This window comes from Falco rusticolus, chromosome 3, assembly GCF_015220075.1.
Source record: "Falco rusticolus isolate bFalRus1 chromosome 3, bFalRus1.pri, whole genome shotgun sequence".
NCBI lineage: Eukaryota > Metazoa > Chordata > Aves > Falconiformes > Falconidae > Falco > Falco rusticolus.
Window position 1 is genome coordinate 71,790,126 of NC_051189.1, and position 16,621 is coordinate 71,806,746.

The 16,621-nt window shown below is 39.1% G+C and overlaps 1 protein-coding gene across 1 annotated transcript in view; it reads right to left on the bottom strand.

The window, feature by feature from the left end:
• Positions 1–16,621, bottom strand: part of GABBR2 (gamma-aminobutyric acid type B receptor subunit 2) — a 487,844-nt gene that overhangs the window by 209,096 nt on the left and 262,127 nt on the right. Inside the window, exon 8 of the mRNA XM_037381548.1 lies at positions 1,407–1,467. Within this exon, the coding sequence (XP_037237445.1) occupies positions 1,407–1,467 (61 nt within the window). The remainder of the gene's footprint in view (positions 1–1,406; positions 1,468–16,621) is intronic.

Consider the following 16,621-nt stretch of genomic DNA (forward strand, 5'->3'; position numbering starts at 1 on the left):
ACATAATCCACAGTCACATCCTCAGTGTGCAGAAGGAACGTGCCAAACTTCCTCCTTGTTCAGATGCTCTAGAAAGGTACATACAGCTGCCTTAGGCATAATGCATAAGGGCTCCTTCAGACTTCTGAAGAATAAACACCTCTTGTAAAATCCCCTTACAATATTTTCTCATGATTCTTTCATGTGGCTGTAAACACCGCTACTATGAAGAAATGGGAGGGTGTGGGGGGAAGAAGAGGAAGCAATCAATATTTATCATTAGTGTTGAGCAAGAATTTCTAAATTATATTATCATGAGATGACATCTGCAAAGTTTTAGTGGGCAGAAATGCTTCAGGGAACATGAGGTAATAGCATCAGTTATAGCTGTGAAGGCAAGAGCAATCCCCAAGATTGCTTCAGTAAATTAGAATGAGTAACAGATCCCCTCAAGTGCATTGCTGCTCATTAATAATAATGCCCATACAGCAGACAATTTCTGTTTAAAGGATAAGCCTTTGTAACATGGTCAGCAGGATTATGTTTAAAGCGATCTCCTGAAGACAAAGGCAGCGCAAGCTTCTTTCTCATGCATTGTCTGAAAAGGATTTGCCAGCATTCTCACCACTACTCTAATGAGACCATCCAAATGCAATCATCTCCAGTTTTATCTCAGCCTCAGCCCAGGAAGAAAAACATGAATTGCATTTTATATACTGCAGAGAGAACTATAACATGTCTTCTATGAATCACCATTTCTGCAGGAAACTCTCCCAAGCAAGCACCTTGTCTGGGCTGCAAACAACCCTTGACAAATCCCCATGGCTGCATTTGTGGTCTCCGCTGCTGAGACCATTCCCTGCAGGAGCAGCTCAGGCTGAGAGGATGCAGCGGGCTTGGCAGGTCGCACTGTGGAGTGTGTTGCCTCCAAGGGATGGGGTCAGCAGTTTGTGTTCTCTGCATGCTGAGGGACCAGTTCCTGAAGCAACTTTTAGAAAGCAGTTGTGGAATGTCAAAAGTGAGTCTTTAGAAAGCACAACACTAACTTGAAAGAGCTTAGCAGCAACAATTCTCTCTAAATTCCTCTCCAGATTCAGTTTTCAGAAACTGTATTAAGAAGTGGATGATTAGCTGACCAGGAGAGTTTTTCCAACAGCTGTTGGCTGTTACAGATCAGTAGTTTCTGTAAGTATGTGGATTTTCTTCTAGAAAAGTTCCTGGAAATATCTGGGAATACCTCAGAGCACTCAGGGTTCAAAAACACAGTATTTTAAGCAGGTAACAAAACTTTCAAAGTATTCTGCTGCATCTTCTGAGCAACTGTTTTTCAAAATAATTGTACTATTTAAAACATCCTGAAACAAACGCCACACAAATTTGAAACTGCATACATAATTATAATGAAAATTGAACTGTTTGCAACCTACCTTGGAATTGCGTAAATTTGATGGTTCCCATCCTCTCTCCATTTCTGAAAACAACTTGACCCTAAATAAGATAAATAAATGCCTTATAAGTTTCATAAATCTCTCATAATATAGTTTTGTTAGCACTGCAATTATTTTCCGTTCACAATTAAAATTACCCAAGTAAGGTTTAAATTTGAAGACAGCAGATTCAACAAAGGTTAAAATAACGCAATTACACCTCCTTAAAGTTTTCTTCCACGTGTTTCAAATGGCCTTAGAAAATTGACCAATGCTATCACCCACTTTTCAGGGATGGAAATTTAGGTACAATAAAGCCAGTAACTTACTCAACCTCAGATGATGAGAGATAAGCAAATAATTGATTTTCACTCCGTGATTGTTTTTACCAAGGATATGTAAGAGTTATCAAAGATCACACAAGAAAATCGTTGTCCATTTCATTCATCATATGGTTCTCCAAATGGCTCTATAATCTACTTATATCTTATCTTATATACTTATTCTACTTGATTATGGATACCAGTAGCTCGTGGCCTGGTTTTGTACTACACCAATATGCATGTCCTAGAATTCTTTTTAAATGTAAAGCCATTAAGTCAGTACTACCCTTTGTTTTGCAACTCATTGTTACTCCTCAAAATAATGGCTACATGACACTGAAACCTCCTCACATATCCCTAGCAAATTACTCTCATCTTTCATCCCATCTTTCCAATTTACATTAAGAAAAGATCTTGTTAAATTTCTTCCTTACTTCAGCTATTTCATAATTGAGTATGAAAGAACAGGTTTTCATTCATTTATGCTAAGAAGTATCTTTAATATTTTGAACCCACAGTGGAGTGCTGAGTGCTGTCAATATAGATTGCTGTTTTATTGCATCCCTAGTTTGGTTTATTATTATCATGTACATTATTCTTTGTTTTAGAGGAATCAAGGTAAGAGAAAACAAATGATAGGTATTTAAGGCTACAATGCATTTCTCTGTGCAAGCCAGCCCCTTTTTGGATAACCCTTTCTGGTCACTAAGGGGATGCATGGAAGACAACCATCTGAATTACTGAAATCAATTGCCTGCAGGAACTGTACAACAGATGCAGAGTACAGCATACCCATTCCACGTTTTCTGCAAGCAACCAAACACAACTTCCCTTTGATAAACAGAAAATGACACCCTCCAACAAATATAAGAAACTTTGTGCTAAGCAGTAAAAGACAAAAACACCTATATGTGACAAAACGAGAGCAAGAGACATGTATACCAGTAATGGGAGAGATGCTGGTGACAGCTACAGAAGGATACGGGAGCTACTCCTAATGAAATCCAGTAAAGCTTAAGTCTCATCCAGTGGCTGCTAACACAGCTCCAGGAAAGAACCTAAAACATTAGCAGGCAGATTTATGTGTGCACTTTAGCAGCCTTCATCCAGATCTCCTTTAGTTTGGAGAAGCAGTTTTTACTATCCCTTCATCTGTTTCAGCATCATCCTAATGCACTTGGCTACTTTGTTTAAGTGGCTACTTGGTTTAAGCAAAAAACAGTAGATAATATTAAAAACTTATAAAGATGCTATGCAAGCATCACTTATTGCAGACATATAGCTATAGTCAACCCAGTCTTAGTCTTGCTAAATTCTTGATTCTGTGACCTGCATCGGAGAATTCTGTAATTAAATTTTTCACTGTGTGGATAAGTTTTTAATTTGATTTTAAATTTACTGCTTTTTACTGTAACTTTATCTCCTTTTATTGTTTTATTACAAGTTAATAGAACTGTAAGTTGTAGTCTACTAGAGTGGTATCTATGGTTAAACATGGAGCACAAACATCACTGCTATCATAGAATGATAAAATGGTTCGGGTTGCAAGAGGCCTTAAATACTGTCTAGTTCCAACCCCCCCTGCCATGGGCAGGGACACCTCCCACCAGATCAGGTTGCTCAAAGCCCCATCCAACCTGGCCTAGAACACTTCCAAGGATGAGGCATCCACAACTTCTCTGGGCAACCTGGTCCAGTTCTTCACCACCCTCACAGTAAAGAATTTCTTCTTAATATCTAATCTAAATCTACCCTCTTTGATCTTAAAGCCATTATCCCTTGCCCTGTCACTACCTGCCCTTGTAAAAATTCCCTCTCCAGCTTTCTTGTAAGTCCCCTTTAGGTAATGGAAGGCTGCTGTAAGGTCTCCCTGGAGCCTTTTCTTCTCCAGCTCTTGAAGAATCCCAACTCTTCTAGCCTGTCTTCACAGGAGATCTATCGTGATGGCCATCTACAATTGTCATCTATTATTGATAGTATAATGTACCGGCTCAAGAAATTTTCTAGTTTCCAAGTGTAACTGTTTTGCAGTATTATCAATGCTGCTTGCAAAATCACACACATTTTCAGCATTCAGTCGGACAGGCAAATATCATACGCATCTACTGACTAAACACATACATCCTCATTGGCATGTTCTGAAACTATCACCAAAACATAAATCAGTTCTGAATGTTCTGAATAAATGTAAAAAAAATTTAGAAGTATTTGTTTTTATCAACTTCCCTTTGCTAAGATTGGTGGGTTATACTATCTAAGTATATCTAAGTAGTAGGTAAATAAAGATATGGATGATGGTGATGAAAGAGTTATGGAACAACTCGTGAAAATGTCATTGTTATGTGCAAAGTTATTCAATTACAGTGTTTTACTTTCATTAAAGATTACTGGAAAATGCTAAAAAGTCAAAAGGGTCATTATAAAGAATAACAATTTCTAAATACTATTTTATGAAGTCTGACATTGTCCTGGATATTGTTCACAAACTACAGAGTCTGTATGTTATACACGCAGATATTAACAGGAAAAAGAACAATTTTGAGAAATTGAAATTGGCTATTTATTCGATGTGTAATCCAATGAATAAATCTGTTTTCAAAGGTAAAATGAACAAACCCCATATCAGCAATAAGCCTCAAAGCAGGAATCTCTAGTGCAATCCATGAATGACAGTACATATTACCCAGGCATCATTACCATACCACTTGGTTCTTTGCCCCTCAGGAACATGCTGCTTCATAACATGCAACAAGTGGCTACAGCATCTCAAGTAATTTAAACCCCTCAAGACTAAAATTCCTGTGTGCTCGGTGAGAAAAATTCCTAGATTTTTACTGGGACTTTAGGCAGCCCCAGGAGATGGATGTAGTGTTGCTGTTGCAGTATTTGGTTCTGCCAACATGGCAGAAAGGAGCACTCCTCATGAATACTGAGAAATTGTATAACTAGCAATAACTTCATTTCTTAAAACAGAAATAGGAAGGAAACTAATGAGAGTCACCTATTGCTCCATGCTTTCACCACTATTTTATGAAAAATAAGGCAATTACATTTGGGGTAAAAAATGTTATATAAATATATAATAAAATGTTGTAGTACATGATTTTATAAACTAAGAGCAACGATAGTAAGAAATAAGCCAACCAATGTTTCAGAAACCTGTTTTGTAGAAATGACTTTTTAGTCATTTTTTTAGATTTATGGCATGAGAAGCGAGTTATAATCCAATGACACTCTGTAGCTCACATCAAGTAATTTCCTTGCCACTGAGGTAACATACCATAAGGTTTAGCTAGAATTATCTTCTTTAGGCTTCAGATTCATAAATTACTTACAGTGTTTTTTCTTTATTTAAGGTAGAGGATGTTTTAATAATAGATATTACTAATGCACACATTAAGCTCTGACATTACAAAAGCCAATCTTAGTACTATTTCGTCTTTTCTTTTCACCTTACCACATACCCCAGCATATATGCTGGTACAGACTCCAGACGGTGTGACCCATCACGAATACAAGACACAAAATCCCCTTTTACCTTCTGTTGTGTTCTGGTGACATTGCATAGGCATATTTAGGTACTGTCAATATTTCCCAGTCAAGTAATTATTTTGCTTCGAGAGATGTAAAATATGATCACTGTCCTTAAACTTTTAAATCAAGTGCATGATTGGACTACTTGCACTTGAGATCAAACCATGTATTTTACGATACATTAAAATAGTGAATTAATCAACAAACCCTTCCTCTATTACATACAGATCATCCCAGTGGAGACCAATAGAACCCACACTGGTATCTTAGCGCCTGTTATATTTTCTTCAATCTACCATCTACAGATATGTTTTTTCCCCTTTCTCTACCAGTACAGAGTAAATACCAATTCTGTAACTGATCTGCCCAACTCTGAGCTGTGGACAGGATCTTCACATCAGTAATTATTGTTGAAAAGTTGATGGGAAGGAAATTGGAAGTGTGTGGCTTGTTGTCCAATAAACAGTGATGTGAACAGAGAGGGGAAGAGAAGCTGAATCAGCTGTCTGCACAGCGTGGTACTCTCAGCTGTTGCTGCTGCTATGTACAGCCACTGCTGCACACAGCATCCCAATAAACTATATTTGGGATCCATGGCAGCTGCATAACTCATAATGCAGCCTTAAATGATTATGCTTTACTCAGTTTTCCTAAATGTGTAACCACCTCACAAGGGAAAATACTAGTTGCACATTGCAAGTTAGGTGTCTTGGACAACAGAAATATATAGAAGCTTAAGTTGGGGAAGAGGGGTGCGGTTTAGGGGTTTTTTTATGTGATTGGTTGAGTGGGGTTTTTTTAATACATCTCTGAGTCCAGCTGCTTTTCCTGTAATTATTTGGTGCTTTTTTTCCCCCCCAAAAAATCTACAGTGTTATAATCTTTTACCATTGTCCTGTTTTCAGCTGAGTTACTTTTCTTCTTAGTAGCTAGCACAGTGCTGCATTTGGGCTCTGATGTGAGAGCAATGTCGACAGGACACTGATGTTTGGGTTGTTGCTGGGTGATGTTTATACTAAATCAAGGACTTTTCTGTTTCCAGGGCCCTGCCAGCAAGAGGGCTGGGGGGGCACAGGAAATTGGGAGGGGACACAGCCAGGACAGCTGACCCAAACTAGCCAAAGGGATATTCCATACCATGGGACGTCATGCTGGGTATATAAACTGGGGGAAGAAGAAGGAAGTGGGGGGACATCTGGCATTACAGCATTTGTCTTCCCCAGTAACCATTACGTGTGGCAGAGCCCTGCTCTCCTGGGGATGGCCGAACACATGCCTGCTCATGAGCAGTGGTGAATTAATTCCTCGTTTTGCTTTGCTTGTGTGCACGGCTTTTGCTTTACCTATTAAACTGTTCTTATCTCAACCCTTGACTTTTGCATTCCTTTCCAGTTCTCCTCCCCATCCCTCTGGGTGAGGGGCAGTGAGCAAGCGGCTGCGTGGTGCTTGGTTGCTGGCCAGGGCTAAACCACAACAACCATAAATGAAAACCAGCACTGGACCAAACATTTCAATGGTGTCAGTCTCACAATTGCCACATAGAACAACATCATCTCCCTGTTTCTTCTGCATACTCTCTTCTATGTGCTCTGTTTTACAAGCCTAACACTGATTTTCGTGCTACCTGCATGTACTTTATTATACAGCATAACTGCCTTTCAAGTCATTACTAAAAAGACAGTCTTTACCATCCCTGGATGTACAATCTTCACCTTTTTGCTTGAATTGATGTTCCTTAGCCATCAGTCCTTTATTTGTGGTCAGAATAAGAAGTCCACAGGACTCATCCATTCGCACTCACAAAATATTATCCAACATTTTCTTTATTTTACACATGGGACTTCCCCTGCCTTTACAGCAGTCAGTCATTTGTCTACACTTGGAAGCAGCTGTTTATTATACTTTATTTTTTTCCTGGTGGATAAGAAGTAATTATCTTTGCTATATTATGAACATGTCATTAAGCTCTTTTCGAGCTATAGAGCACTAGTATTTATTAGAAGTTCCTTTGCATTATCACTGACAATATTATTATTCATCTCTGGACATAGGCCCATGCCAAAGTTAGAATTCTTTCATTCCTCATACACTGAAATCCACAGCCAACACACTTTCTCTTTCATGTCTCTAGCCTTCTTCGTAAGTCAATAAAATCAGAGTTCAGAAGATTCTTAACTGCTCTCACAGACAGGGCCAGGTCTTCACTTTGACCATGATTTCATTTACCATGTATTTTCTTCTCCAAAATGTCTCAAATATAATAAACAGAGAAATAAACACGTAGCATTTATTTCTGTGATTTTCAGTACTACACCTACAAAAAAGATCTGCTTTAGACCTTACTTCACTCTCCAATAGTCTTCCACACATGGCACCAAACAATTTTTTATTTATTCAGATTTGTATTAAATACTAAGCTTATACTTGCTATTACACTGTTGACTTCAAAAGTCATAACTAGATATTCAAGTTAAATTAATAACACAAATACTCCTCATTAGAAGAGAGATCATGAGTATGTTGACACACACATCACAGCTGGATGCAAGACAGTTAAATGCCTCAGGACTCATGTCCCCCGAGTATTTTCCAATGGGCCAATACATTCCAGGGACTTTGCCTCAGTTCTGCTTTACTGTCCAGGAATCTGGGCTATGCTGCCCTAAAGGCAAGCCATCTCCCCATATAATAGTGTTTATCCCCAGTGGCTTTCCCTGAAATGCCTGAGCCTACACAGTCTAACCAGTTCCAAAAGTGACTGTCAGTATTTTTTCCAAAAATTAACTCAGTCACTTCTGGAGTTCTTGAGTTAGATATTTAATATAAAGTAAACCATTTAAATAAATGCATGCAGGAACACCTGAAAAGCAGTGAGATAACTAAGGCAACTGAAGTTATATTTTTAGTTTAAAACAGAGTGCATTATTATATAATGAGTATACAATTAAAACTGTCCCTTTAAGTTCTGTGACACCTACTGAAATCAAGGTGTACCTCTGATCCTGTAGTGTTCTTATTGGACAAAGGCCAATAAAACTAGGCGCCAAGGAGGGTGAAGCATCACAGGACAGCAAACCTAAGAGCTTGCTAACACCCAAAGGGCAGGCAGGAATTGTCCGCCCACATTGCTCCTAGCTGCACAGTCCTCCTACACCCACCTGGTCATAGCTCTGCATTCATCAGGCCCCATGTGAGCTCTAGTGGCCTATTAAACCAGCAAAATGTATTCTGTGATTTTTTGGGGGTTTATTTTGTATTGGTTTGGCAAGTGGGGGAGATGTTTCTGAATTGCTTTCCAGCACCAGATGCAGGTGCCAGCAGAAAGAGCTGGGAGGGAGGGAGAGAGGCACCCTCTATTAGTCCCAGCTCCTTTCAAAAGCCTTTCTGCGTTACCATGCAATCCACAGAACCCACTACTCGTATGTTACACTCAATTTACTCATACCGGACTTCTTAGCTACTGACATGCCTTCCCTGACATGCAAAAACCAGCAAGCTGGCATTCTGTGACTCTTGGCTGTGCAACTTTTAGGTGGTGAAGAGCTACATGCTGTAATTCATAACCTCTTCCACCCTCCAGTCCTCACATCTAAGACAGCAGTGTTTATTGAGAAAAGGAATATCATTTAGTCCATCAAATTATATAGTTGAGAGTAACCCAACAAGCTTTCAGCTCTGCAAGTCTAACCTCCCTTCTGAAACAAAACAGCAAACTTCCAGCTGAGGGCAGCTTGTGCACAGCTCTTCTGGTTTCAACCTAGTTACATCACTCAATTAGCCAGAGACAAAGAGCTAAGCACAGGAGATGTAAGCACAGTGCAACAGAGAATACTAGGGAGACAGCAATAAAGTTGTCACCCCTGTGGGATAAAGAGGTAATTGTCACCTTTGGAACAGTGAGAGCAGGAGGCAGAGGGTGACAAAAATTAAAATGCTTCATAAAATCATCAGTGCTTCTGAATCCAAGATTTTACATCCTCAGACTGCTGTGGATAAAATGTTTCTAGAACATTTGATCTAAGCAGACCCAGTAACTGGTGCTTTTCAAGCCTTGAGACTATTTTCAGAAAAGGTGTTTCTGTCAAATGTTTCAAGATTGAAGATTTAAACTTGAAATATTTTATGATCCAAAGGGATTTCTTTTCCCTGCCTGTTTTCTCTCTTATGACATTTTCTGAAAGATTTGGGTAACTGAACACTGGTGTCTGGAGAGCAGCAGCAGCAGAGCAGCTCAAAAAGCAGGTGTGAAGCACAGCTAAAAATCTGGTCTTGGGCTAACATTTTCTAAATGAAGCAATACCACCATTCCCATCTAAACAGATACTTGTGTTCTAGCTATGACAGAGCAGGCATAAAACAGCAGGAAAACAAAATGCTTACTTCTAAGCATTAAATATCTGTCTGTACCACTGGAACGAGAAAGTTTCCAAACACAACAACATGGGTTTTGGAGAAATAAAGTGGGAAAGAAGGAAAATAAATTGATGGAACAGAAGTGACCAGAAAAAAAATCTCCTGGTAATTGTGACAGCGATGGAAAATAAGAACCGGCATTCATCAAATCCCATAATATCAGAACTAGGAGGCACTCATAGAAACTATTAGGACATCAGTCTAAAACAGAAAAATCAGTGATGTTTTTCATGTTGTTCCTTTGCATAGCCTGTAATGAACTTCTGAAATCTGCACGGAGTGGGGATTGTTTATTTATTTGTTTTGTTTAGAAAGAGAGGACTGGGAAGTGAACCAGTCTACTGACTTCATGGGTCACTTCAGATATTTTTATGTAGCTGCTTCTGTGAACTTTTGGCAGACAGAAAGGGAAATATAAAATCGGCTTTATCTTAGAGTTCAGTAAACATGCATGATTTTTTAAATAGGTTACAGAAACTTCAACATGAGTGAAGTACAGGATAAGCAGATGTACAGGTTCACAACAGAGGCCATTTGGAAATAAAGAACACAGGAAAGACATATAAAAGTTACTAATTTTTTCCTTCTTTTTATTTTTTAAGGGCAAAACCTGTTCTGGGTGAAATTATCCAGCAATTTTAATAAAAAAGATGAGCTTGGTGCCTCGTATTTGCCAAGAGAAGATCCTAACAACAGCTGATACAAGCTCTTTGTGGCATTGACCAGTTGTGCTCTTTGCTTTGGCACGCATCTCCCTTAAAGGCCTATAGAATAAGTAATAGAGTTTCTAGAAATTAAAAAAAAAATCTAAATTTCCAGGTTCCCTTAGAATGAACTGTCTTGAATTACAAGCATTTCTCCAAAAACAAGTTTCCTCAAAAAAATGGCTACACTGTGCATCTCCTAATATCATGATAGGAATGATTGAGTTGTAATCCACAGCTAAGCTGGAAGAAATGGCAAGCGAAGAACATCACATTAAGTTTCAAATTCTGGGAAAAGGTGGTCAAGTATAACATCTTTATGTACCTACCATCCACATCTAGGATTATGTGAAAATACAAAGTACCGTAAGTCTTACCACCATGATTTCATCATGCTACCACTTAACTCCCTTTTAAATAAAGAGTTCCAGTCCATTCAGTCTCTTCTCCATAGCAGAGGGGATTTCCCCCCCCAACCCACCCCCCTTTCCACTCTCTACGCCTTTATTTCAATTTTCCTATTTATTTCCTGAGCAAGGCTATCCATAACTAAAACACAGATGCTCTTGCTGTGTAGAACAGTGCCTCTATTTCTAACTAATATTTTTCTGTCTGAACTTTACCATATTTTGGGCTGAACTTCATCTCTTTTATCAGGGAAGTGCAGGAATTGGACGGGGAATGTGCAGAATTTCTTCAGATGGAATTTTGTCCCTCCATCTCACAGCGTCCTCTGCCATCAGCTGTCTGCACAAAAGCGTGCTGTTGTCAGCACAATGACAAGAGAGAAGCCCAGACTAAGTTGCTGTATTAGATTAGCATTTAGCTGTGTATACACGGTTTTACACAGTTATGCTGAAATGAGACGGCACAATCATAACATTGTTTTTCAGCACAGCAAGCAAAAGGATGATTTGTGAACATCTGAGCACTCTTGGTTTATGCACAGAAGCAAGTCTAACGGAATAATGTTTCTGACAAGATACCAGCGATTCATAAGCAGGTGAAGGTGGGGAAAAAAAGGTACTACCCAGGAAATCATGATCAAACAGTATTGCACTTGATGGCCATTGCAGGTGAAGAAAGAAGAAACCTTTACACTTTGTCACTCATTTAATGTGCTTTTACACATTCAGCTAGGCTTATGGTTAGCACAAGACAAAGAAGTTAGATGCTCTTTTTACTATTCTTTCTTGCCATATCATTTTCATGCAGTGACAGAGTTGTTCTGCTCTGTGAGCCATCTCTTCCAGTGCCCATATAAGCTCTTTGTGGGCTGCCTAAAATATGGTCATAACTAGCGGTCTTGGGTTTAAAAGCATGACAGGAAAGAAATTAAAATGAAACATACATACTTGACAAACTTTTTTGCAAGCTTTTCCTGAACATTTAGCTAGTCTCCAAACCTGCAGTTGGCCTCTGAAGCATGAGCAAAATAATTCCTTTACTCTTGACTCAATCGCTTTCAGATGTGCATAAAAGCATTGATGTAAACAACTTGTCTTTCAGGGTGGCAACAGAAGAGGAAACAGTCTGAAGCACTGGGACTAGGAACTCAAGCCCTTTTCAGTGTGTATTAAAAAGTAAATATGAACTGCTTAGGTGATACTCAGAATTGTTCTTTTGAGGTTGAGTCCCTGATGATTTCAGCTTCTAGCTCTGTGTGTCTCTAGAAACAGCATAACAGTACGTTATATTCTGCCACCATGTGTTGTTTTTTTTTCACTGCTTTTGTAAGAATGAATCAGAAGAGATGGCATAAAGCCTTTTAAGGACACCACATTAAGTAGCAGTGCTATCTCTTCAACAGTGCAATTTCAGACGATGTTCTGAAGTAATTTCTTCCATTTTCTTTAAACTACATTAATCCCAGCAGAGAGCACAAATGCACAGACTATATTTCATTTGTTCTGATGATGACCCGAAAGACAACAAGAGCCATTACCTCCTATCCATGCGCTTCTTTCTGCCCAGGCTCTGTCACGTTGGCTGGACACAGGAGATTACTTTGTTTATGAGGTTCTTTCTAATGAGCAGGCAACCTATGTTATTAGCAAAGTCTTTGCATCCAATGTAGAGCACACTGGCTTTATTCACGTGCAAGTGCTAAGCACAGTATCTTCAGATTACTAAGTGAGAACTTTAATTCAAAACTGCCTTAATGAGAAAGGAAAATAAAAAAAGGCATAAACACCAGACAGCTTTACAAATCTCTTTTTAAGTATGAATACCTGTCAGTCTTGGATGATTCTTCCTACTGGCTAGAGAAAAGACTACGATAAGAGACCCATTCCCAGTGTTATATTGCTACTATACATCTAAAAATTTCCCTGCAGGCAGAAGGGTGATCGCCAATTAGGAAAGACTATTTGGAATCAGCTAAAAGGCTTGGGGTTTTAGTGAACAGCCATCCATGCCCAGAACACAAACACTGATTTTCCCTCTTTACTCAGTACAAGCTCTTACAGAGGAACTCAAACCCTTTTATTCAATATTCATTAAATGTTTGTAGTGACTAGAGGATTTTAAACCTTTCTTTGGCAAATCAATTAAGGCAGCTCAAGGCACACACACGAAGTCCAGGACATTAACTTTCTAATATATATTTCCCAGTGACAGTCACTGAAATGGGCTGGTTTTCCATTTCATAATGAAACAATGATAATCTTTGTTCGTTTAAATTTACAGAAAGCTTCTAACAGCCTTTTATTTTAGCCCGGCTGTAGTTTCGGCTTTACTTGAAAACTGTTTTAAGATAGATATTTCTGTAAAGCTAAAAAGCCTAAGCTAAACTATTTCTAATCCTAGGACTCAGAATTGCTTTTCTTTAAAACTTCCGATTTTGTCTATATTGCATTCCATATCAGAAAGCACTCTTGAAGACAGCTATGTTTGACGATAATGAAGTAGATGTTTCATTCTCTTCCACTTTAGTGCTGCATCCCTCCAGGTGATGCTTTCATCAGCATCAAATTCTGACTGAAAGCTGCAGAGAAGAGTATTAGTGTTGCTGGGCACAGAGATTTGAACAGGTTTGGCACTGGCAGGAAGGAGATCTAACCAACATATTCTACATAAAATCAAATTCAGCCCTTTTCACTGCCCATTTTAATCCTATTCTAACCTGTGCCAACAGCCTGCAGAGAATCAGTGAGATATAATTGGCATAGTTTTGACACTTTAAAATTCTCTATTTATATCCTTGTAGCAGTTTTATTGAGGAAAGACAGCAGTCTCCATGTTCTTCAGAAAACAGATCCAAAGATGCTGGAAGAAGTTCAGTTCAGTTTCTGAGTTGTGAGTGATCAGCGTCATATACCATTAGATCCTACACAGCATAACAGCTTTCCAGCTGGCATACATGAGAGCTCTCAAAGATGTAGCTCTCTTTAGACTCCATAAAGCAATACTTAGAGTAAGGGTGTTACTTTGGGATCACTTTTTCTACATTTTCGGAACACTGAAGTTAAGGTTTACTGATATTTAAACATCTTCCCACTGTGATGGTTGCTCTTAAAAACTTTTGTGAAATACTTTGTTGTTTCAAATACATTCTCTGCCTAGAATTAATTTAAATCAATGTCATACTAAAACTTTGAGACATACTGTCCTGGTTTCAGCTGTGATAGAGTCAATTTTCTTCTTAGTAGCTGGTGCAGTGCTGTATTTTGGATTTGGTGTAAGAACAATGTTGACAGCACACTGGTGTTTTGGGTTGTTGCTGGGTGATGTTTATACTGAATCAAGGACTTTTCAGTTTCTTGGGCCCTGCCAGCGAGAGGGCTGGGGGGGCACGGGAAATTGGGAGGGGGCACAGCCAGGACAGCTGACCCAAACTAGCCAAAGGGATATTCCATACCATGGGACGTCATGCTGAGTATATAAAGTGGGGGAAGAAGAAGGGGGGGGGGGGGGGGGGAGGGACGACACACATCCGGCATTATGGCATTTGTCTTCCCCAGTAACCGTTAGGTGTGACGGAGCCCTGCTCTCCTGGGGATGGCTGAACACCTGCCTGCCCATGGGAAGTGGTGAATGAATTCCTTGTTTTGCTTTTCTTGCGTGCACGGCTTTTGCTTTACCTATTAAATTGTTCTTATCTCAACCCTTGACTTTTACAATCCTTTCCAGTTCTCCTCCCCATTCCTCTGGGTGAGGGGGAGCGAGCAAGTGGCTGTGTGGTGCTTGGTTGCCAGTCGGGTCTAAACCACAACAATTATCTAGAATTCACACTCACTTAACAGAGAAACAGTGTAATTTTTAAAGAAAGACATTGTTTGTAAACTCTTCAAGATCCCCTAGAGACATGATGATGAAGATGAAAAAAGGGCAACAGATAATATTTCATTGTCACCCCTTAAGTCACACTAGCTAATTTGCGGAAATGAGAAGTGTAAGGTATTAGTAAAGTAAGTCCTCTTTTTGCTTTTCTTCTAAGTCAAGGCAGTGTGCAAAGTCCGATTAATGACATGAAATAGCTAAGGGCTAGGACATCTCTCCCCCTTCAGCCCCATTCTCATACCCAACATCATACCTACACCATGTCATGCAGACTAATTCAGATGCACCCAGGCGAGTAAGCTGGTAAATCTACACAGGAAAACATGATCAGTTTGAGTCTGGGAGTACCACCAGATTCCCAGACTACCAAGCTTTGTCTAGTGAATCCCCTTTCTCAGCTCAGATACAATTAAACTGCTTCTGGACAAAAAAGAAAAAAAAAACCATCAGGTATCTTTAAAGTACTGCTCTCAGTTCTAGCTTCAAGAGGAGCATAGGCAGAATGAAGTCAGTAAATTCGTAAATGGATGTGAGTTACAATCAATAAATGCATTTGCAAGGGGACACATTCATATCTAAGCCCTTTCTTGAAATTACAAAACTAAGCATGGGGAATTTTTCACTCCACCATTCCCATCAGAAGACTCGTTCTGAACCTGAATCTTCTTGTCATTTCAGGATTTTCTCTAGCTTTCAGGTTCCTCTTGTTTTTGGCCATACACTCACTTTTAGGATCACAGTACGGTTTGGACTAAACAGCTTTTCCCCTGGTAATTTTTGGCTGACATTTATGCAAAGAACAAGGAATTCTCCTCAGCATACTAGGTATTCTCTGAGCTGCCACAGGGAGAGGAAAAAACCTAGCTATCCTTCCACCACAAAAACTGGTATTATATAGGAGACAAGCTTTTACTTGGCCAGTCTGAAATCCCTCTCTCACGCACAAAGGGTATAGGGAACTTCATGTTCCAGAATGGAGGCAGGGATTGAATTTCAGCCTTCTGAGAGGGAAACTGAGGAGGAACCATACTGGGCTGTTGCTGTCTGAACCTTGGATACTGACATTCTCTTTAAATGCCTCTGGTATGTCTAAAGCAGACAGTTGCCTCAGTGCATACTCTTGCATTTTTTACTGTTATTTCCTCCAGTGTCTCATAATGGAACCCTCAAGATCCTTTAGCTCTTCCTATATGATATTTTAATTCTCCTCTACCTTAAGAGTTCCTTTCAAATCCATGTTATCAACAAGTTGCATGAGTAACACTCCTACTTTTAGTATGAGGCAAAAATAAACATATTCAATAATATAAGTTCAAGAGCTGATACTGGTGTCTTGGAGAAACTCTGCTAGAAGAGCCCCTTCTCCTAGCCCTTTCAGTCCAGCCTGGGGTCACCTCTCCTACAGCTATATTCTAGCTGCCTTTTTTATTTATTTCTTTTCTGATTCTCCATCAAATGACTACGTGAAACGCAGGTATATTCTGCTACATTTCCCGTGCACTCAGGCAGGCTCGCCATGAGGTACAGCTGACTGTATTGAGCATAGTCCAAAGAACAGAGACGCTGAACTTCTACACTTGGGTTTGATTTAGTACGTTTTACTAACATGTAGTTTAAATGATGTCTACATGTAGGCATTACTAATTGTGTAGTGAAAGTTTGTATCCTGTCACTTGCTCATTGAGAGACTAAGGCTGTCTGTCCTCTAATAATCTGGCAAAAGAACACAATTCATTTTTTTAATACTTAAGAGACTCTAAAGTTGGTATATTTACTTGTACTTAGTTGCAAAAAAAAAAAAAAAAAAAAAAGGAAAAAGCAAAAATGCTGGAAAAAGGGAAAAATCCCACAGAATTTTCTTACATGGAAAAAGAAATTAAATAACTTTTCAGGTTTTAAAAATACTTTATTTGAAAGGAAAAGATGAAGTGTTTTCTTTTGAAAATGTAAAACCAATTTT